The 24,319-nt window shown below is 40.0% G+C and overlaps 1 protein-coding gene and 1 non-coding gene across 4 annotated transcripts; both read right to left on the bottom strand.

The window, feature by feature from the left end:
* Nucleotides 1–617: 617 nt before the first annotated feature.
* On the bottom strand, nucleotides 618–24,319 carry gdpd5a (glycerophosphodiester phosphodiesterase domain containing 5a). 3 transcript variants are annotated; one of them, XM_044042035.1, is made up of 17 exons: nucleotides 23,959–24,319; nucleotides 15,898–16,072; nucleotides 10,705–10,808; nucleotides 10,494–10,587; nucleotides 10,351–10,410; nucleotides 10,163–10,261; nucleotides 9,201–9,294; nucleotides 8,743–8,888; nucleotides 7,461–7,543; nucleotides 7,179–7,329; nucleotides 6,471–6,701; nucleotides 5,963–6,108; nucleotides 5,387–5,534; nucleotides 4,519–4,601; nucleotides 3,614–3,628; nucleotides 2,606–2,718; nucleotides 618–1,635 (listed from the first exon to the last, which is right to left on the bottom strand). In XM_044042035.1, exons 2-17 carry the CDS (start codon nucleotides 16,012–16,014, stop codon nucleotides 1,544–1,546), a joined length of 1,776 nt encoding a protein of 591 aa, XP_043897970.1. In that variant the 5' UTR covers nucleotides 16,015–16,072; nucleotides 23,959–24,319; the 3' UTR covers nucleotides 618–1,543. The 3 variants fall into 3 exon arrangements, with proteins under 3 accessions (XP_043897970.1, XP_043897971.1, XP_043897972.1); XM_044042036.1 differs by having other exon boundaries at nucleotides 6,480–6,701; XM_044042037.1 differs by lacking the exon at nucleotides 3,614–3,628.
* trnap-cgg lies at nucleotides 9,670–9,741 on the bottom strand. Its single transcript has one exon. It is a non-coding gene; the product is annotated as a tRNA-Pro (tRNA).

Here is a 24,319-nt window from a genome sequence, read left to right as displayed (position 1 = left end):
GATCTCTTTTTCAAGGGTAATATTAGAGATTTATTTTGACAAAAACCATAATGTTAACAGTGAGTATGAAGTTTGCTTGACATTTAAAGTGCAGGCGTTGAAGTCACAGTGATAAATTAAAAGTGGAGGCACTGTTTACTGCTGGTTCCTCGTTGTCTTTCTAATAAGAACGAACGAGTGAAATCAGTTCAGACATTTTCAGTTTAGTCTGGAGAGTGTTCCACGCACAGCGGCTTTTAGTTCTTTGAAGAAGAGTGTGCAGATGTGGAGGCTAAGCTAAGCTAAGATCAGCTAAGTCTGTGTACACTCAGAGACAGACGTTCAGATTCAATATAAAGTTCACAGTGATGAGTGAGTCGACCGCAACCAGTGACAAATCTCAGGACACAAAGATAAATAGTGTTCAAAGACTGGAAAAGTCGTCTAGTAAAGAGAGAGAAGGAGAGATTACAGCTTCAATAAGAAAACCCGAGTACTCAATTTTATTTTTTTCACGACAAGACCGCACACGACCTGACTAATCGAGGCCGAGCAGCAATAAATAATGATACCGTCTGCATGAAAATGCATAAAAGTTCACCATCTGCACAAAAATAATCCAAAGAAGAAAGAAAACCTTCATAATTCTCGAGTTTTATTGAACATTTTGACACATCGTCTAGTAGTCTGAATTATTCAACTTCAAAATGCAAAATATAATAATAATAATAATAATAATCTACAATATTCTACCAATCACTCCATTAAACAAAAAGGCAGCCGTGTGAAACATGTCACTAATAGGACTATGCAGTAGTTGAGCCATGGCAGACAGAACATCGTTTGTACTTTGATGACCCCTTCTGAAAATACCCCTAATGCCCAAATCGCCCTTAAAATAGGACATCAGTGATATATATATATATATATTTATGTATATATATAATAATACTAATAATTAGAAATGCAAATTGGTCCAAACCATTGGAAATCCTCTCAGAGGGGAAAAAGAAAAACATGAGAATGAGTCGTATTTACATCGGTGTACGTTACAGACTCGACACAGCTCGTTACATCTGTTATAAAACAACAGCAAAGTCACTGACGTGGAAGAAAACGTGACGGTGAAGCTTTAATCAATCGACAGAACCTTTGAGAAGGTCGGTTAAGCAAATGGACTGAACACAAGTTCTTCTTCATGGACCCAATCATTACACACATCAGTGGAACCAATGATGAACATTCATAAATAAGGAGTTCTCTTAGGATGGGCGGGAGGAAACCGGAGCACCTGCAGAGAACTTGTGGGAAGAACATGCTGGGATCCAAACCAGTGACCTTCTAACTGTGAGGCAACAATGCTAACCACTGCTCTACCATGTACCCATTCAATTCAGTGTATAACAAGAAGGTGTTAGATTGTACTAATAAAAAAGCTGAAATACTCTTGTACAAGTGGAATTGAAATACTGACCAGTCCATGTAAAATGATTTGTTATGTTGTCTCCACTTCCAGGAAAAAGTTGCCTGGATGTGTCTTGTTATTATTTTTCCTCATTTTACGTCAGCGACCGAGGCCTCCGTGAGAGTATCTCGCGTAGCCATTTTCCGGATATAGAGAAAGTTCCTCTGTGCTGCTGAGCCCGTTGTCAAGTTCTGAAATAAATGGACATTTGCAGCTGTTAGAACACGCGACAAAAGACATGAGTCCTGATGTGTCTGAAGACAACAGAGAAGTTAAACAACACAGATTAAAGCTTGGATGGCTCTGAACTATTGAGATTTTAATGAAAGATAGATTTTTTTTCTTAGTAAACAACACACCAAGACACCAAACCAATACATAAACATAAGTTTGTGGGCCACAAATGAAAGTTTTAATTGCAAATAGCCCAGTATTTAAATGTATACCATTTCCTTAATCTCTGATATCATATCATGGTCATTTTACGATTTAATGTAATACATTTCTTACGTATGGCCCCCGTTAGAAGCGTAAATTGTCAATTTGATATTATTACATGTATAAATTGCTGCTGTATAGAGAGAGTGAATACCACAATATTTATACTCCAGCAAAAGGAGCTGCACATTCAAACAGGAGGCCAGTGCAGAAGAGTAACGTGTAAAATACTACAGGGTGACGCATTGTTGGCCATTTGTCGTCTGCTGTGGAGCTGAGTGAGGAGCTACAGCAAAAATAAAGCTTTATGGCGCATCGATAAATTCTCTGCAAAGTGTTCCACCTTTTATTGCCGCACCTTTGTGCCTTGACTTCTTCCTCTTGCAAATTTAATTAACACCTCCAAGCACATAATTTATGACATGATGAGTTCATTTCTATCTGAGATGAACTGTGTGATGGTCCCATTGATGGAAAGGTCACTATTCTATTCCTTGGTGAAAAATGATAGAGAAAACAATCTAAACATGTCAATATCGATGTAGTGAGTCATCTGTCGGTGATGTTTGGTGCGGGCAGCTCAGGACAGAGAGCTGAAAACTCAAAATGTGTGCTGTAAAGGTTTGTGTGCTCATCACATAAAGCTACATTTTTAACCTTACAACTAAATATAAAGATTATTTGACAGTAGTGTTTCTGGTATGAATGTAGTCAAAGCTCCACCTGAGAATATGAGCTTCTCCTTCATGATGTTGACGTCCCTACTGGACCGCGGCACCACAGCGCTCAGCATGATATGTTCTGGGTTGTAGTTCTGCATCCCGCTCATTCTCCACCTAGTACAGCAAACCATTCCAAGCACAGGGTTCCACATGAGGCAATGACTCAGTAGAGATATAATATAGGGAGGTGATGAAAGTCCAATAAATGGGAACATCAGCAACATCACTATTTCAGTGCGGTTATGATTACACCTGCACAACCTGCTACAAAAAAAAAGCTTGGGTCATTCTGAACCTCAGTCCAAGAACTTACTGTATATCAGTTCAAACCATTTTTAAAGAATTAGAGTGACTGAATCCATCAGTGAAAACTCATCATAGTCGACAAGGTCTATTTTCAAATGACTGCACTGGCTACTTTTAATAATGAATGAGAGGACTAGAGTTTTTCATTTAAAACAACTCACTGTGAAATCTTTGACGGAGAATGAGGGCCAAACTGAACAGGAAACTTCAGTTTATTATTTAGTTTATTCTCATAATATCACAACTTTATTCTCGATAGGGTTACGACTTTATTCTAAAAAGATTACGACTTTATTCTCATAATATTACAACTTTATTCTCATAATATTAGAACTTTATTCTGGAAGGATTACGTCTTTATTCTTGAAAGATCATGACTTTATTCTAAAAAGATTACGACTTTATTCTCCAAAGATTACGACTTTATTCTCATAATATTACAACTTTATTCTCATAATATTACAACTTTATTCTCAAAAGATTACGACTTTATTATCATAATATTCCAACTTTATAATCAAAAGATTATGACTTTATTCCCATAAACTGTTCTTCCATGATTTATAATACAGCAATCGATCAGTAAACATGACATGGCGACACACTGATGGACAAGAGGTAAACAGGCGCAGTGAATGAGTTCAACGTTAAAAACACAGGTAGGAAACAGAGACAGAGACCAGTGCACAGTGGCAGCAGTTACCTGATCATATGAAGGCTGACAGATGCCAGGGGGCAGCGGAGGAAGGTTGCATGCAGAGCAGGCACAGAGCACGACAGAGGAGAAGTGAGAGGTTAGAGCACAGAGGAGTAACACAGCAACATTCACAAGACAAAAAAGAGACAAAAATAGAAAGAAAGACAGGAAGAGCAGAATGAACAGTCAGTGTAGAAGCAGAAGACAAGTCAAGACAAAGCACAGCCCAGGTTCACTCACACTTAAAGCTTTATTTGTGTACATGTACAAGAGAAAATATGCTATTGTATACGCATGCTATTGTTTTTAAATGCCGTAAGCACCACAGAGGAAACTGGTTTCATCTCCACATCTATCCCTTTATGGATCGATGCTTTTTGAAGCAGATAAATCGTTTCCTATTCTTGTCAATTTGTCACGTCTTGTCATGACAGTTCTCCTGGAAACCACCAAACTAAATGATGCCATACATCACAAAACATGTACCTGCCTCAAACCAAACACAGTCCTGCTCATTTTAATAGATACACAGTATTTACACCACCCAATGTAAGGTTTATGCCACAGCTGCCAGTAACAGAACAAAGAGTAAAGCACATTATAATTTCTTGATTAACATGTCATCATTATAGTTATTTACTTGCATTCCTGAACAAAAACATTAGTTTTAGTGGTTGAATGTTAATGCTCGATTCATTTCTGACTTCTACCCAATGAGCCGGTACAAATCTGGTTATTTGCCAAATAAATAACATTTTTAGTTGTAAACAAGTTTTTGAAAGATTTCTAAAGTATTTATGTTTTATCATTTTTGACAGGTGGTCATTAAGCACTGTATATAGACTAAATATCAGAGGTGGAAAGCAATTACATTTACCCGTGTTACTTTAATTGAGTAGGTCTGTACTTACTTCTGGAAACTGAAAATCCCGATGACTATGGCGAGAGAGACCAGATCTGAAGAGATCCAGATGAAGTTGTAAGCGTTCTGGCTCTGCAGGTCGAGGAAGAAATAAAAGAAATGACATGTAGTTTCCCGTTAGCGCCACTGGAGGTCGCCCTCAACACACAAGACTATTCAACGGACGACAAGTTACACACTTGTTTATCTTCAAAATCATGCATGCGCACACCTCCTCCACTATATATATGAATTTTTCGGATTTATTTTTCTAATATTATTGTTATTTATGTGTGCTATATAAATATGTATGGAAAAAAAAACACATCTTTGCAAGCATAACTTAAAAACACCAACACACACACACACACACACACAGCTAACAAAACAGAAATGTTGTTAAAGCAGAAGACAGCTGCTGCTGAGTTCAGGTCTTTGTCCTTGTCTTTTTTCAGAGGTCCTGTTGTTGTCTAACACCACACTGAGCTTCCCTCATATTCATCTCTGTCCTTCCCCTTCGCGTCTAGCTGGGCCCTTGTCAGTCTCTGTCCTCTCTCCTGCTGTCCTCTTGTCTTTCTGTGTGACCTTGTCTGCACAGTATGTTTGTGTGTGTGTGTGTGTGCAGGTATTACATGGCGGGAACTTGTCTTCCTTCAAAAGCAAGCTCCTGTAACATCATTTATTACATTTTAAGGTGAGGACATGTCGTATGGTTAGGTTATGGTACCAGTTAGTCTCCAGGGAATGAATGTAAGTCAATGTAATGTCCTCTGAAGTCCTGGAAAACCAGACTGTGTGTGTGTGTGTGTGTGTGTGTGTGTGTGTGTGTGTGTATGTGTGTGTGTTTGAGAGAGAAAGAGAGGAGGGTTGTTGTTTACCATGAGCCAGATGGGATAAGGCACCTTTCGGAGGACTTGAGGGGCATCGGAGGACACAGAAGGCACCCCACTGCACCACAGGAGGGAGTAGAGCCAGGGCTCATTCACCGGGTAGACGCTCACACTCACATTATTGGCCAGATATTCTCTGAGGGGAGGAAAATACAATTTCTTCTTCGCTCATTTTTATACTCTCTTTCACAAAACGTATCATACTCATTTTAAGACAAATATTAATGTATGTACGAGAGATTTGTTTGATGAATTAATCAAATTAATTTTGTGTTATTGAAATGTTTTATAAATGACACCAAATCAATGTGTCTAGTAACTTGAGTTAAAAGAATATTAAGAGTTTATTTTTACTTACACGTTGCTAATGTTATCTGGGCGTGTGAGTTTAATTAACAAAGCAAGGAAATACCATTGTATGTTATTTGAAATTAAAGTAATTGCTTGCTTGTAATGCTCTCACAAAACAAAACAAAAAAAATTAACAAAGCAAGGACGGATCAGAACAATTTCCCCCTTCTTGAGTGTTGCCCTTGTTGCCGTGCCGTCGACTCTTGCTCTTACTGTATGTCTTTGTGGCTGGCCTTGCTATAGTGGAGGGTCAGGCTCGTAATTCCTCTCTGCCTCATCTCCGCCAGCGACAGCTTCTCAGTCGCGGCCTGTTGAAGCCCTCGTACTCGCCCCCTGTCGGAGTCGGGGGTCCACGTCACCTGGCAGAGACACAAACAAAAAGGACAGGAAGAGACCCTGATCAGACACAGCGTGTGTACATCATAATGGGAAATTATGACAATTTTACAACACAAAAGGTGATGTTTGTAGGACCAAGGTGGATTTCCCATAATCCATCTCTCTCTTGTGTTCTAGGTCCTGGTTTCTGTTGGACTTTCAGTCCTTTTCAGTAGAAAGTTGTGAGCAAATAAGCAATTTTCATCCGTGTTCAATGTAAATTACAGTAAGCTGTTAATCGGCTCAGTAAACATTGTTTATGTACATACGTGACAACTAGGAAGGAAGTTCTACAAGCAGCACCTTTAAACGTGATCAAAGGAATACTTAATGAAAGCCTTACAGTCCTCACCCGCTTCTGGGAAATGCCTGCCTTCTGCACAGCCCACAGCGTGTCCATGAACCAGCTGCGGGAGCGCGGGTGCTCCGGCGGCGGCTTGTGGATGTTGAGCAGTGCCGAGCTGTTAGCTCTCGCCGCCAGACGCAGCATCTCCACCAGGGTGCAAACTGTCTGGTTGCCTATTCTGCTGCGGTCCCTCGCTGACAGGGCTCCTACTGTCCAGTAGGGGTCACTCTGGGAACAGAGGACAACGAGTTTTGACTTACTTTACATACTTCTTTTCCAGCTTCTTCAGGCTAAAGTGTCACGTATTTAAAGTGACCTCCCCTTACACTTACACATAGCCGCTTGGCTCTTAAAGGTAAGGTAGAGTGGAATCATTGGTAACACCTGTGTCTGTCCACCTGTTTCTTATTGAAAATGGCTACTGTGAATAAGATCCACAACACCAGGTTTATTCAGAAACATGCTTGAAAACAAAAAGCCAAAACTAAATAAAAACTTAAACTAATGAAACATCCCAAACTATTATAACCTTGGTCAGGTTTCCCTGAGGACCAGGATTGGGAAACACTGATCTAACCCATTCAAAATGCCAAAGATCAGATTTGTGAGAGTACTTAATAAAACTTCAAGAATGTATTAAATGCCAAAAGAGGTCTCACTAAACACAGACGTTTGCCTGCAGAAGCCATACAACTGCATTCATACCTCCAAAAACCACTGGCCTGCATTTAGAGACCGAATATCTGTCCAGTTGAAGAATGAAGCATCATAAAACTGTCTGGCTGGAAAGACCTTCCTGACGTCTGTGGTCCTCCTCAGTGTGCGGTCTCGCATGAGGAATGGAACCCCGTCCACACTGACAAAAGAGACAAAGAGGGTCACATCTTTTGTCTCATTAAACTTAATTATTCCACCAAAAATACTACATTTCAGCTGCAGAATTCATTAAATATGAATAGGTCAGGAATTAAATGTGTGATTAATAACCTGATGGTGACGTCAGCCTCCAGGGAGCTGGCTCCATGCTGCAGGGCTCTGTTGAAGGACACCAAGGTGTTTTCTGGAGCCAGCTGGAGCAGAGAACACAGACAGACAGACAGACAGACAGACAGACAGACAGACAGACAGAGGGGACACGTGTCAGTCACTGTGTGCAGACGACACATATCCAAAGAATTATGAAACAACATGTAAAGTAAAGAGGAAAAACATGATTTATAGAAAACACTGTGTTAAATGATTAAAAGTGAAAGCAAGAGTAGTAAACAGAAGCTAATCCGATCATACACATGATCACCTGTACTGTACATGAGCAACCATAGATATTAAATGTAATATTTCAATTTAACAGAAAGACCATTATTACAGGTGTGCTAAAAATACAGACAAACTTCAGGAAGGTTATGCAGTGTTTGGTCCAATGTGAAGAAATTAAATTTGCTCTTATTTATTTGAAAGTAAGACAACAAAAATGTCATAATATCATATCATAGTTTATCATAGTTACAACTTGATATTTAAAACAGTCAAATAAATAAATAAATGAATGTCAGTTTAAATGTAAATACCTACAGTGACCAGAAAAGTTTGAGGTTTTGGTTGTTCTATATTTGACGATACGTGCTATAAATGTTAGAAACAACTTCTTTAAGTTTTTCATCCTTATGTTGAGGTGTATTAGTAAATATTTTGTTTTGTGAGCTAATGAAAATAATAGTTATTGTTTTCAATACAGCAGTATGATAGTTCAGTCCAATACTTATAATTATACTACTAATACTAATACTAACAATAATAATAAAAATAAAAATAATACATTTTATTTGTTGGTGCTTTTCTGACAATCAAGGTCACCTTACATACAAATGCAAACATAAAAAATAGAAGTATGATATTCTGAACGGGTGAGTTTTTATTGGATGAATTCATTTCTACTTTTGAATTAATGCAAGGTCACATTGTTCCTTTAGTTTTGTCGATGGGTGCGTGTGTGTGTGTCTGTGTGTGCACACTGTACATGTGCTCATAGCTAGTGATCTGGAATATTCGCGCTCACAGAGGCTGACACAGAACAGCACATTCATGTGGCAAACACTGTGCAGATAAGAGCCAGATACAATGTTATCAATAAAGTCTCCGGCTGCTACTGGACCAGGATGGACAGGAAATGAAAACCTGAGAGTTTGGAGCAGTGTCCTGCTCTGTCACCACCTTCCATTTGACCAGTTAAGTGGATCGCACAGTGAAGTCTGGCAAGGCACCAACTCACCACAGGAGCTCCCCGTCGACCAATGACGTCTGGTCGAGGTCTGAGGCCGTGGCGGTCCATGATGCAGGGGCAGGTTAATGTGAGCGGCGCTAAATAGACCGCCAGGAGGATGAGGACGTAGATCAGCAGCACCATCACCTGGAAATCTAAGAGTCATTGAGACAAGTTAGTTCTAAGTTAGGTGGTGTCATTGTAGTCTCCTGTGCAAAGCTCAACTGTTTTGCAGGTTCTTAAAAAATGTCATGTGTATTACAGTAAATGTGTATTACAGTTAAGTGATTAGCTGTTCTTGAGGGGCCACCCTCTCAGCTCCGGCTTCTAGTTAATTGTCTGCCCCTGCTTGGAAGAAAATGACCTGCAGCCATCATCATCAGCCCTTATTTCTAACTATAAACAGAGATGAAAAGCAACTATTTTGTCGGAAGAACTTTACTTGAAACAGAACAATCAGCACTTACTGGATCTCTCTCTGCGGACCACATATCCAGCCACCAACCAGCTGATAGCTGTGACTGTTACCAAGGCACCAATGTGCAGGAATGGTGCTGTGGACTGGAAACAACAAAACACAAAAAAGGTGGTTAATTCATGCTTATTTATTACAGAGAGGAACAGAGTGTGAAGACAATAATTAGGTCACAAATACATGTCTATTTGGGGAGCACAGAATTCAAATTGTATTGCCTTTAATGAACTTTAAAAAACTCAAACTGGAATGAACTTTAAATATTCACATACCTTCTATTAATAACATGTTTCATCTGTAACATCACACAAATTCACTATAGCGAGAGAGCATGGACTTCTCGCTGCAAATACACTGTCATAAAGTTTCAACAACTATATTGGTCCACGACAGGCAACTTAAGGTACATATAGCAGTTGTACACATGTTTGTGTGTGCGAAGATTAGAGATGCTGAAGAACGGGCTCGTCCGGGATTTGAACCCGGGACCTCTCGCACCCGAAGCGAGAATCATACCCCTAGACCAACGAGCCACATGTTAAGAGCTCAACTACCAAGGATTTCATTCAATATCATTGAAGTAGCACTCTGAAATTGTGGTAAATTGACTTAGAAACGAACTGGAGTGAGTGAGATGATTGACTTACTCTCACAGCTGTCTGTACAAGCTGTGCTTAGCTCAGCACAAAGTCTGAGACCATTCATCAGCGAGAAGCAGTGACGATGCTGAGGTAAGCTGATTTACAAGCGACTGAAGTAATAGACACGAAAGGGTTTATAACCTTTTTTAAGAGGGTAAAAATAAATACATTTAATATTATTGATGAGATGATTCTTGTAAAGCCCCTGTTGGTAATATCCAACTTGTAGAGTAGTGCTCCTCTCTTTCACCGTACCCATTATAAACTTTATTTACGTCATTTTAGTAAACCCATGGAAACATGCTACACCAACCTGCAGTGACACAAGCAGGATGTCCCACTCATCTCCCCATATGTCATCAACAGAGACCACACCAGAGATAGTGGTGAGCAGTGTACCCAACACTCCAATCTGTGGGAGTGAAAGGACAATTATGACATTTCAAAAAGTGTGTGTGGAGCTAATTCATGTCAGCAGTGTATGATGTCAATCAAAAATACCTTGTGAACCCAGTAGAGGTTCAACTGCTGGCCTAAGGAAATGTGGAAAAGAGCTAAAATCTACAAAGAAAAACAACCAGGATTAATTGATTGTAGATTAAATAATCAATAATTAATGTCTGCAGTTATAAAAAGACTGTTACCAGTAAAAATGTGATGTAGCTGAATCCCACTGTGGTGGATGCGAGGATGGGGATGGTCTCATCCCTCCACTCTCCTGAGCGGTTGTATACTGACCTACAGAGGGAACAGGTTCACGGTACAAGTGTAACTGTTCTCCAGGTTCAACTGGGACTCTTATGAAACATGTAGGTCATTAACAGCATCTCACACATCACATCACACCCCACTCACCAGTTGAACTCGTTGAAGTCATTCTGAGCCACCAACCAGAAGTACGCCCAGAAGAGAAGCAGAAGGAAAGACGTGCACAAGATGGTGAACCATGCACACTCCCACTGTCAAGGAAAACACAAAAAAAACACTTTTTAACTCTGTTTGAATGGAGGTCTATGGAAACATATGAGCACGCTCCCCACTTATGACATCAATAAAAAGTGTATGGTTAATAGTTTCAGGTCTTACTCAATCGAATGTGACATCAAATTGTGTCAATTATGTTCCACCCTAGAGGGCAATAGACGACAAGATAGGGCAGATAGGAGTGGACACCAGGGTGATTGACAGCTGGTATCATCCTGCCTACTGCAGCTTTAATTCCAGCAGGGAATCTTGTTCTAAAATGTTTTAGTATTGCATCGTTTGTGTCTGCTGCCACCATGAGGCCAGGAAAATGAATTATTCATTCATTCATTCATTCATTGTCTACCACTTCATCCTCCACATGAAGGTTGCATGGCCACTGGAGCTAATCCTAGCTGACAAAGGGGCGAAAAGCTACTGTACACCCTGACCCTGGAAACAAGAGACAAACAACACTTCACTACAATACACTCACACCTGCTTTCAATTTTAGAGTGTCCAATTAACCTCTGCATCGTTTTGGACAACAACAACTGGAGAAATTGTTTGTGCGATACAGTGTTATTTTAAGCGAGGCTAACAACACTGCAAGATTCTATTAATTCCATTTTAAGTTATAAACCTGTTTTCTTATTTTCTCACGATGTTAACGCGCAGTTTTCAAACTTGAAATGTGGGACAAAGGTATAATAGAGAGCATGTGCACCTCTCAAGGACTCATCCCTTCAGCAGTTAACAGGATTAGCGGCTAGCAGCACGGGAGGGGAGGTGTGGAGTGTGTGATAGGCCCGGTTGACACATCCTGCTGAGCACTGATCAGCTTTGCGACACACTGTGCCTGAACTCATCGTTTCACCGGCTTATATAAGAGGCGGGGAGATAATTAGGTGTGTGTTTGTTTGTGTGTGGTACAGGTAAAGAGCAAATGGCCTCACTGATGAATGCATGTACAAATGCATCATGGGACGTCACTCATATGTAAATGAATGAGAGAGCCATAACACACACGACAGCGGTGATATGAGTAAATGTGGTCGGGAATGAATAGTATCGGGGGGCTTTTTTTAATTGGTTTAGCAGCTACCTGAAGGTCAAGTGACCGGGTGCATATCTGTAAGACACTGAGCCAGAGTCACGTTGACACTCGCACGCACGCTACCAAAGACCGGTGAGGATACTGACCTCAAAGGTCAGCTTCATAGAGCTTGTTGTTTTCAGGCCGGTGATGCTTGAATTTGGAGAATACATCTATGTGATGCAGCAAATTTCTGAAAATGGCATCTGTTTATTCATTTTCTTTCACCCCAGTGTTTCCAGTATGTTGTTTGGTAGATTAGAGTAGGTAGATGCAAGCAGGGGGGTCAACTAGCAGGGTCAGAGGAGGTCTTTGACTCTTACAGGTGAAGTAATCCCCAGCGGCTGAGAAAATCTCCTTGGAGGAGAATATGGTGACCAAGAGAAGCTTGTTGACAGTAAGAAAGAACACTGTTCCTCTGCTTTGTGAGTGTCTATTTGGTTAGGGACAGACAGGATTTATCAACCATAAGCATGCGACTCTCACTGTGTGGTGCACTTCATTTGCAGGATCAGCTGCGTGATTCCTGACATTTCTCCCGAGAGCTGCAAGCTTCCCTCTATTTCTCCCATTAGAAGGCCCGGTGCAGTGCCTAACTCCTGACAGCGCTCATAAATCCCGATCTATGTGCCGACTTCACGACATGATGAAACTCTCCCTCCTGCTTTCCTTCTGCACACAACGGCCTGTGTCAGACAAGGTCAGTGTCACACTGGTGGAGCAAACGCATTAAAACAGGGAAAGAAATAGAGAATAAAGTCGGAATTATTACTCAAGCAAAATCTCAGACGATCAGCTGCAAACCTGTGTCGGAATGAGGAACGCGAAGCATTTTGTGAAGTTCCATTTTGATTTGGGCTTCACAAACAAAGGAAATAATTAGTATTTGTCACATTAGCACCACATTATCTTTAGCATCAGGACTTTGAAAAGATTGTGCAAGAGACTGAGTTTGTTTGGAAGAAAGAATCACACACATTTGGAGGAAATCATCTTTCGTGGCTGCTAGTGGTCGACTGCAAGGTTAACGCTGATTACGTCTGTGTGCTGCTGCTACTTAATAACTATACATTAGATAATGATAAAAAAATAACTTATATCCTCATAAAATTACAACTTTATTCTTGTAATATGACTTTTTTAATATTACGACTTTATTCTCATAATATTACGACTTTATTCATGAAAGATTCTTTTCAGTTTGGGCCTAATACTCATAGGACATTGTTCATATTACATCACATTTGTTCTTCACAGAAATGGAAGTTTGAAATGGTCAAACAAAGTAGAACTGAATGTTACCATGATCAGTAAAACTTAAGGTAACACTTTATTTTAAGGAACACATATTTACCATTAACTAGGTGCTTACTAACATGCATATAAGTAGCATACTAGCACTTTATTAGTAATTATTAAGCACATATTAACACCTTATTTAGGAAAAATCTTAATTCATGTCATAATAGAGGTAGAATAAGGTTATGTAGAATGACAATATGTGCTTAATAATGACTAATAAAGGGCTAGTATGCGACACTTAATATAAAGTGTTACAAAACTTAAGTTCAGTTGTTCAAAAGCATGATTACAAACAGTGGATTACATGTTTCCACATGTAGCGGACATGAAGCAACATTAACAAATGGTGCCTGGTCACTTGGTTAGGGGTTAATATTAAATCCTTTTGCTCACCACCTCTACAGAAAACTCTTACTAAACTACTGTATGATCCATTCAGCAGAATGTGTGCGTGCAAACTCCCTGGGAAACTCTCGGCAAGCTCAGGTGAAAACGTAGCAAGAGAGAACTCTGGATAAGCGAGTACTGGACCAGTGAACGCTGAATCAGTCAGGTGATACCTGAGATTCTCCCGCTGTGGACACATCATCTCACAACTCTATGAAAGTCCTCTCCTGCATCCGTGATGCAGCAACGTCTGGACAGTGTCCAGAGCCAATTCTAAAGACATTACCCAGGTCTGGTAATGGCTTTTGTCTGCTTATACGGTATTGAACAGACATCAGAGCCACAATAAAACAGGTATGCAACCATAATAGTACACTGAAGGACAAACTAAAGTGTCTTTCTCAATAAAACAGGATTATTTTAAAACATGAACCCATTAAATAAAAGCCATTAATCCCACAACCAGTAGTTGTTCTGCCCTGGGTTTATTTTTTCTCCTGTGTTTTATTTATTGTTTTCATTTTAAGGTACTCCTTAAAGGAACTAAGTCTAACACAAAGCTACTGAGGTATTTGACGCACCTCGCTTCATTAGTTACTGCCGTACATTACCGTTTGTGTTCAGTGAAAGTCCAGACGCCGTTATGCACCTGAGCCCATAGGTGGCAGCACAGCAGATTTACACTTTAAATCACACGCTGGACAGATCGCCAGTCCATGGTTTCTGAATTTTCGAGACATGGCAAACGGTCTAGGAGTTACGGTAATGAGAAGGACGCATTAAAAAATGTTGATCGGTGTTTCGTCAAACCTGGAAATGATGATGTTCTCAAATGTCTTGTTTTGTCCACAAACCAAAATGATTGACTTTTAATGATTTCTTTGTTATCAAGAGCAAAGAAATGAAGAAAATATTCACATTTAAGAAGCTTAAACAATCAGAAATCTTGTGTTAATCATGTCATTAATCATGTGATTAATCAAATTAATCATTTGATTAATCATAATCAAATTCAGCGATTAATCATTGCAGCTCTACTGTAGACTATGAGATGGAATGTACTAAACAAACCACACAATTGAACACTGACTGTCTGTAAACGTCTCACATCACTGTGCAGCAGTGTAAACGGACAGCATTTGGGTGCGCGATGAGCAGCCTCTCGCCTCGTCTCTCGCCTCGTCTCTCGCCTCGTCTCTCGCCTCGTCTCTCTCCTCGTCTCTCTCCTCGTCTCTCTCCTCGTCTCTCTTGTGTGGCAGCTGTGTGCCTGATTCACACATTTTGTCAATGGAATCGTTTATGTCCGAGCCACTGGCTCTTTGTGATAAGACCTCCCGCCGCAGTAAATGTGTCTGCCCAACACAGCTGGTCATCTGGATGTGATTTACACATTCAAACACTGAGCTGTTGCTGTTTGCTGTGTATCAGAGGGAAGTTTTTTTGCCTAGTTAGCAGAAGACGTGAGTCAGGATTGTATGAGATGAAAATCAAATACAGTAGTGTTCTTTTGAAATGGAATTAAGATTCATAAGGGTATTTCTAAAGTAAGAGGACCACGTCTTTATGCGGTTCTTAGTGTAATGTATCATCGTGGCATGGTTCGGTTTGGAACAGTACGCTTCAACATGGGGTTTAGCGTCTTGCTCAAGGACACAAAATGACGAGCAGAGCCAGGAATTGAACCCACAACCTTCTACCACTGAGTCACCATGGCTCAATCCTTACCCCTCATGTATTTTTTAATACATTTACTTCCAAAACTTAAGTACATTTGATATCAGAAAATGACTTTTGATATTTAAGTACAGTAAATATCATATAACTTAAGAGCTTTACTTCTACCCTTTTTAGGTACTTTATACAAGACTGTGTAAATGTAAATGCAATGCTGACGTTTTTTGTTGCCTTTCACAGAGACCTTGTTCTTGGCCTTCAGAACCACAACAAATCATTTAATCTCGGAGATTACGTCAGGTTTCAGTGCAGCGCAGCAGAACTGTGCACACTCATCATCAGCCTCTCATTTATCCACATGTTCACTATTTACAGTGAACAACCCACTGTGTCTACTTTCTTCACTAAAGGATCTCTGTATTTGATGCCTCTGGAGTCTTTTGTTTGATCATTTTCATCAAAAAAAATAGATCTGTACGTGTCATCTTCATATGAACAATTACAGTTCCGTAACACAGAACATTTGTGACACTAATCATACAATAAAGCAAAGATTTGATTGGTAAACCTGAAAGATCTGATTGCTATGACGATCTCCGTCATCAGAGATCACAAACGCTTCTTACCTTGGAGCTGTCGTCTTGGGAACGCTGGTAGCGTTTCCAGCGGCAACCATAGATCCCGGTGACAAAGGAGACAAAGACCTGCTTCTCGTAGACCTGTAAGGGTTGGTGCTTCACCATGCTCCTTCAGCCTCAATGCACCACCAGTCCGTTAACATCCCACACAGGACTGGGGAACCTGTGCACAGGAACAGGGACAGAGTGTTACTAAGCAGGACAAATTAGCCCCATCTCGGCACATGCAATTACACTTTTCATCAACACGCCGAGTCACGTCACGCCGCTGAGGTGTATTTTTACAAAACACAGTGAACGTGTCGTAAGCCCTGGGGCCTTGTTTAGAGTAACAACACCCATGAAAGGAAGTCAACACGCAATTCAATCGTGAGTCATGTCTCAGACATTGACATAATAACATGTTTGACAGTCAGCCCTTAGCTATCTGGGGATTTATGACGGCGGGATGCTGGTAAATAGGCATTTGTGTCTATAGGTGTAAGTTCATTCTGGAACAAAAAGAACTCTGGTTTAAAACAAAAAGTCACTCCTGTCACGGAGAGAAGTGTTTTGTCTTTGTAGCAGGTAAAAATGTCTTGGCACAGGATGGCGTTGTTTATCATAAATACGGTGGGTAGGTTTTTTTCACGTTGCATTTTCAGACTGCATGTTTTTGAGTTCACGTAACCTGCAATAATGTATGGGATTCATGTCGAAAGATACTCCAAGGTATGCATTTCATTTTTTGGCTGTAAAATGACGGCTTTTGTGAGGGATGAATCACTCATTCTTCTTTTCCATATGCTAAACTACACATAATGACTTGCTATGTTGTCCAAATGTGTGATAGCATTTGTCCCATTATTCGACTACTCGATTATTAATTATTTTTGATAAGTCATAGGTCATTGTTTGTTTGTTTTTTTATTTTTTTAAATCATTAAATCAATTAAATCATGATTGTTTAGCTTCTTAAATGTGAAAATCTTCTGGTTTCATTGCTCCAAATTCTTGGTTTGTGGACAAAACAGGACAGCATCATTTCAATTTCCAGGTTTAGTAAACACCGATCAACATTTGTCAACGTTTTCTGACATTGTATGGACCAAACAAATACTCCATTAGTCAAGGAAATAATCCACAGATTGATGAATGATGAAAATAATCGTTAGTTGCAGCTCGAATTCACACATTCAAACCTGACACCACCAGTAGATGGCAACAATGAGATTTCTGGTCATTTTATGCACAAATTCTATAATTTATGCGGCAATTAAGAAAATATACAGTTGATTAAAATGCGGTACGTAGATTTCTTTGTTGATTTTAGGACAGCAAAATATAGCATGGTCAATATGAGCATGCTGATGATACATTCAGTTATTCATTTATTTATACATCAGGTCACCAGGTTCTCACAGGACAATCATACACAATCAATTTCCCACGTGCAGTAAATCTCCAGTGAACCTAACCAGGATCTACATTGGACACAAAGAGAACAGTTAAACATGGGATTCGAACTGTGAACATTCTTGCCGCGGAGCAAACAGAGATGAAACATTTTTGTTTTTCTATTACGAGAAAGAATTGTTTCAATCTAGTAATCACACGGCAAATACACTCCGATATTCAAACTCTGAAACAATGATATTGGAGGTCTCTTTGGTGTAAAGTTTCATGAAAAGAGATGATGGAGGAAGAACACACCTCTGATGCTGCACTCTCACGCCACACTAACCCTGGACCAGTCCATGACCAGTCCATGACCATGAAGCTCGCCAGAGAGACACATACTCACACTTCCTACTTAGGCAACAATGTCGGTTGCAGTGACACGCTGAGCTTTTCTTATTCGTTATCTTTATGTGATAGCAGGAGACAATGAAAGTCAGATGAAGGAGGAGAAGCGCGTGTTTCCTAGTCAACGGGTTCCCAAACAAAAACAGACTGCTCCTTTGTCCTTTACTTCTGAGCAGAGAAATGACAACATGAAAGTAGGAGCAGGCTTAATCTGTCTGTCTGTCTGTCTGTGGCCTGTGCACGGGCTTACACTGTCAATACTTTCTGAAACACAAAGGTTAATGGGCACGGACATTTTTAAGACCAAAAGAATGACAAAAAATATACCACTGAATGTATCCCTTTTTTAATGAGAAGAAAACGTGGTAATCTTGTTTACTTGTCTCTGAAATAAAAATAAAAATTACTATTTTAATCTATTTCTATTTTATATCTAATTTAGTTTGTATAACATCAATAAAATGTCATTACTCATATTTTTTTTTCTACCTTATCTAAGCTGCTTCTGCAATAAGTGTTCGGATTGTTCAGCTTCTTAAATGTGAATATCGTCTGGCTTCTGTGCTTCCATAGATCACTAAATCATTTTTGGTTTGTGGACCAAACAAGACATTTGAGATCATCATAATTTCCGGGTTTGGTAAACACCGACCGACATTTTCTGACATTTTACGGACCAAACAACTGGGGTTAGGTTTGGGCAAAGTGTGGCTAGGATTCCGCACAAAGGGACAAAGGGAACCTGAGCAGAGCTAGAAAAAGATCTTTTTTGTGTCCTCATATCATCACAACATCATTTCCATCAAAAACACACTGGAATGTCCTGAGAACATTGCAAAAAAGGTTTAGACTATACAACTTTCAGATGTCACGTGTTCCAGTAACTGTATCCCACACTGTACGTTCACTCCAGGGTTTATTTTTCTCAGGGGATAAGCAGGAGTGTCTATGTTTATGAATCATTGCTAACCTTAATCTCTACAACAGTCTTTAAAACAGTATATCCAGCACCCTTTAACAGTTGACGAGTGAATACGTGGGAACTCCCCGGCCTCAGGAAACCCTCTCCTGAATTCCCAGGCGTTGGCAGACGTCCAGCTTTCACATCCTGACCCTGTCCTCAAACGAGGGGCCAACGAGAGTTGAAATCACTGCTGGTGCTTTAATTCAGCCATGACGGTTCATTAACTCTGTGTCTTTCTACCCAAGGTGCTTATATTATATTACAGAGCTAAGGGCATCCGAATGAGGAGTTATGGACATGAATATGAGCTGGAGAATAACTCTCTTTTACTCATGTAACATAAATATGGAAAACATGCTTCCCATATTTTGCTTTTTTGTTCAGTAAATAAAACTTAGAGTGCAGGAAAGAGCTGAGACCATCACCTTTATGAAGCATTTGAGCTCAGAGATATGGGTTTTTAGAACATTTTAAATATATATTTTTTTATTTCTTTTGTATCTGGAGCAATATGCTAACTTTTTTCATAGAATTCTGTTTTGTTTACACAATGTGGCCCTAATCCTCTTCTGTATAATCTTCATGAACAATGTCACATTATTTGTATGCAGCAGTTCCTTCACATGAATACAGGCTGTGACAAGCAAGACTATCAGACCTGACTGAGGGAGCGTTTGTGCGTAATTGAGCAGCAGCACAGCGGTGGGTGGAGACAAGAACAATTTATCCCATCGAACTGCTGAAGTTACTGCATTTTTTTTAAGGAGCAGAATAACGAAATGTTGCTGTTGCAACATCTTTTTTTGACGTAAATCAAATCACTTCCAAATCACTGCTTTCGCACTACAATCCATCCTGTCTAATAAAGGTTTTAAATAAAAACAACATCCCCTTAGAACAATGACAGCATGAAATGGAGAGAACCAAACCTGTGCCACTGCGTGTGATCAGAGGAACAAAGGCAAGGATTTCTGCTTGAAACGACTCTATCATTACAGAGATCTAAGTAAACATGGAACTGTTACCGGAAAGTGAAAGGCAGAGTTTTCCTGGATTTTGGATAAGGGTCAACCCTTGTCATTATAAAGTAAATAAACAATCCTTTAAAAGGAATATCTTGTTTGTGTTTGTGTATTTAAGACATCTTATCACCTGCCCTTTTGGTTGAAGAATGATGTGTTTTTGTATTGAATTGAACACGTTATATTTACAGTGTAACCACAGTGAACATGCATAAACACAGTTGAGACATGACTGTGCATAAAAGCTGTTCACATGGGTGAATGTAAATTCTGAGGAACCTGCATTTACCTGATGTTTTGTACACTGTTCCACGACACATCCTTGGTTTATTTTGCTGCAGTAACTGGGCTGTGATGAGTCAGCAGTGTTGGCCATAGCAAGAACTTTATTGCTGACAATTTTTATTTTATGGAAATTCTATTGTATCTTTTAGTTTTATCCTGTTACAGGCCGAGTAAAGTCACTTTGCTCATGTGGAGGATAAAGTGGTAGAATATGAGTGCGTGAACATAAAGTTCTTTAATATCAGTACAATGTTTAATATGAACAAAGGTATGTGGCCACACCTGTACTGAATTCAGGTGTTTCAATCAGGGCCCTTATCTCTAATGAAGGACAATGTTAATGCTTCAGCATACCAAGACATTTTGTGCAGCCAGTTAGTGGAAGGTGATGAAAAATCCAAAACCAGCACAAATGGATGTAAGGCACAGTGAAAAGTCCAGAAAAAAACAGAATCTGAGGTACTAGCAATAACCTTTTCCACTTTGAAAAACAGCCCCAAAGAGCATAAAACAAAAAAAATTAATGTACAGTACTAGCTGTAACTATTGTTTCTCTTTAAAAATGTATGACGATATAAAAAAAAAAAAGAGATAAATATTTGTCACATAATGATCCTTGAACTTCTCAAAGTGCATTTCACAGAATGGGAAATAAATAGCAATGCCATCAAAGCTATCAGGCTACACAGAGCGCTGCATCCACTGCCAGTTCTACTGTGGGAATTCATGTCAGAATCTTTGAGGGTGTGTGTGTTTTTGGTCAAATTATTCAAACGTACTTTCAGTGTTCAGCCTGCATGTTTGACAGAACTCTCCCTCGCTCTCTCTCTGTTGTGGACTTTCCATTGGCCTTTCATTCTGCTGGCTTCATGCCAGTTTCCTCTCATGAACCTGACATTTACCTAAGAAGGCTTTACTACTCTCCTCGCTTCCTTGCCAGCTTCCAGAGGAGTAAGCTAGTTAAACTGTCATCGAACCAATGAGGCAGCAGGCACCTCGCTGTGCCAAAGTTCCCTGCGTTAAAACCATGTGCTCATTGAATTATAATACAATAAGCCACTAAATCACAGTCGACTGACCAACTGCCACGTCGTATCTTGTGTCTATTATTAGCTTCACACCTCGGTCACTGTCACCTCCTTCCGCGCTTCCATCGTTATAGAATTTCATATTTGCATGCATTAATAATATCCTTCATCATTTAGTTGATTTAGCCAAAAATAGAGTTTCCACTAGTGTCATGTGCTCATTATCCACGTGGAGGGAGGAGGTATGAGGAGGACTGCAAACAAAGCTGCGGGGAAAGCTTATCCTGAGCTTGTGTGTCCATCAGGTGCCCCGAAGACCCGGTTCCGCTTATGAGACCTGCTCTCTGTGCCCTGCACACCATCAGCCGAGCAGCGCCGCTCTCTGTTTCATTAAAGATGATTTACCGCCGAGTCTGACAGATAACTGCAGGAAGGCCCCGTGTACAGATAGAGATGAAAGAAAACTGCTACGGTCACATGCTGTGCGTCTTCTACTAATCAGATCGGGGAGGACAAAAAAGGACAGAGCAATGTAATTACAGCTAGATCCGTTTGCCGAGTAAAAATGATGACGATGATGATGATGTCACCATTTAGATGCCAAAAATGTTTGTATACAGAACGCCAGCTGTTAGATAATCACACCACACACCATGAAAAAGTGCATACAAGGATAATGCCACATTATAATAATTAGAATTAAATCAACTAATACACTTCTGTCCACCTCCTCCACTCAGTTTACCATTTCACACAAAATGGTCTCTGTCATCTGAGGGTTAAATGCATGATGGGAGATGGAGTCAGATTGAAATAACTCCGTCATTTTAATGACTGATTCATTTGGCAGTTATTTTGTCCATGAATCTATTAACCCTTAGAACATGGAGAATTCAGGGTGCTTTTTCCCCCCATTACTTTGTTAAAACGTACATACAGAGGCTATACGAACGTGCAACATAGAGCGTCTTATATCCTTTTTTCCAGCAAAAAGTACTCACATTTTTTAAAATCTGATTGAATTTGTGAATTTTGGAAATACGGCACCATCTCAATGTTCGCTTGGCTCGTTTTTCACAAACAAAAATAGAAGAAAAATAGTCTATTTTGTGACTTCTGCACAATTATCACTACTCCCACTTCATTAATGAAATATGCGATATAAAATGAATCACAATTTTGACTCAACAACAACTCAACGAAAATATAGACAAGATCGATAAACACACACCCCTAGTATGTCCATATAAGGAGTGTATTATTCCCACCACAATTTACCAAGGGTGCAGCTGTGGCACAGATCCATGCTATGTCAGCACGAAGGGTTCAGTACTTGGTCCAAAATGGTGGGGAAAGACAATATTTACCTTTAAAGGTATTGTGTGAGAATTAGCGACATCTACTGGTGAGACGGGAGATTGTAACAAATGAAAAACTCCTCTTGCCCCTCCCAAGCACACCAGGGAGCAACGGTGGCCTTTGCATACGAGAAAGGAAGGAGTTATGACTCTTTTTCACTTAATTATCTGTTATCTGCCACACTGTTGCTGTAGAAACATGGTGACACAAGCCTTTGCCTATGGTTCCTATAAATACATTCTAAAGCTACAAAAACCAAGCGATATTTATTTTTGAAAGCAGTGATATACTTATATGAACATATTCATGGGTTGTATTTTCAATTTCAATAAAACCTCCTAAAAGTTGCACACTGTACCTCTAAATCTGAAATCACAAAATGTTTGTTGTTTTTTTAAAAGAATTAAGAAGAAGGCAGTAATGCAATATTACGGATGTCAACTGTTGTTGACCTACAACACCAACCTAGCAACAATTTAATAGATTAATTGTTGCAGCCCAAAGGATCAGACCAGCCTTTGTCATCTTTATGTCCTTCCACACATTGACATTGCTGCCTGTGTAATCTGTAACAAAGTAAAAACGAAGAATATTCAGTTCAGTGAAGAAGCTCGGGAAACATCTTTCTACCACGCGGAGGATCAGGAAATCGCAAACTATGGAGTTTGTTTGATGGAGAAATATGACGAATGTACACCCACATCCTCTCTATCCACCTGACTCTTCCCTCATGTGCTCTACATCATTGGTTCTCAAACGTTTTAATACCAAGTACCACCTGAGAAAATACTGAGCTCTTGCAGTAACACCAAGGTTAAAATACAGTAATATAAATTAGAGGTGGGTCAAAATATCAATTTGGTGATATATCGTTGTCTTTCCTCATGCGATATGATAATCCATACCAAATATTGTTATTTTAATGAACAAATGAAGGCCCTCCGCTGGTTTCACTCGCTACTTCATGTCTCCTCAAGGTGGCGCTGTTCAAATGAACGAGGGAAACTAGGGCAGGAAGTTACACGGCCAAGAAAAGGTAGTTTACCTTAAGAGATGCTCCATCCACATTCAATACATAGACTTTATGCACTTTGTTCTCCATGTTATGTGAATAAATAGAAAAGTCAACAAAACGTTAACACGACAAGTTAAAAGTGCGGACTTTTATCTTGTTGTGTTAAGGTTTTGTTTTCTTCAGTCAGACAGATATCGCGATGTATCACTATGTGATTGTCTTGCAATACGTATCGTGATATTATTGGTATCGTGGACCATGTGTCACTCCACACTGTGATTCCCACCCTTACTGTAAACAGGTCGAGCAAAGTCAGCGACGGACCTTTCACAGGACCCTGGTATATACACAGTAGAACAGTATTTTCTCCAGTATCACCAGAAGAAGCTCACGTACCACTGGCGGGACACGCACCACAGTTTGAGAACCATAAGCCCATGCATAAATAAACACATCAGACAACAGAGTGGTAAATGTTCACACTTTATGAAAAGTCAACAAAAGTGATGGCAAAACAAAGCCCAGTGCCAGGTGACAGTTACATGGATTAGGTTTGATGACGCTAATCCGATAAAGTGCGCACAAACTCACCTCCACTGATCCACTGAAGACTGTTTTGATCCCACGCCGCGGAAAACGTCACCAGCGTCCCGTTACCGTGTTGACATAACTGTCTGTTGTTGTTGTTGTTTTTTTTCCTTTTGCCGCTGAACTTTATGGCTTTATTGTAACAAGTGCGTGTAAAGTTTCCCGCAGAGAAAACACGATCGGCCCAAGATGTCCGTGGAGCAGCAGCAGCAGCAGCACGCACGCACGCACGCACCCCCCTTTTTACGCAGCGCGTTCAAATGAAAACAGTGACTGTTATGATCAATGAGAGGATCATCTCTGAGTGAGGAGAAGCCACACGGACCGTCAGTGCTGCTGGAGCACAGTTTAGAAGACTCTAATC

This window comes from Solea senegalensis, linkage group LG13, assembly GCF_019176455.1.
Source record: "Solea senegalensis isolate Sse05_10M linkage group LG13, IFAPA_SoseM_1, whole genome shotgun sequence".
Taxonomy (NCBI): Eukaryota; Metazoa; Chordata; class Actinopteri; order Pleuronectiformes; family Soleidae; genus Solea; species Solea senegalensis.
The sequence above is the reverse complement of the archived record's forward strand: the minus strand, read 5'-3'. Positions and strand labels throughout refer to the sequence as shown.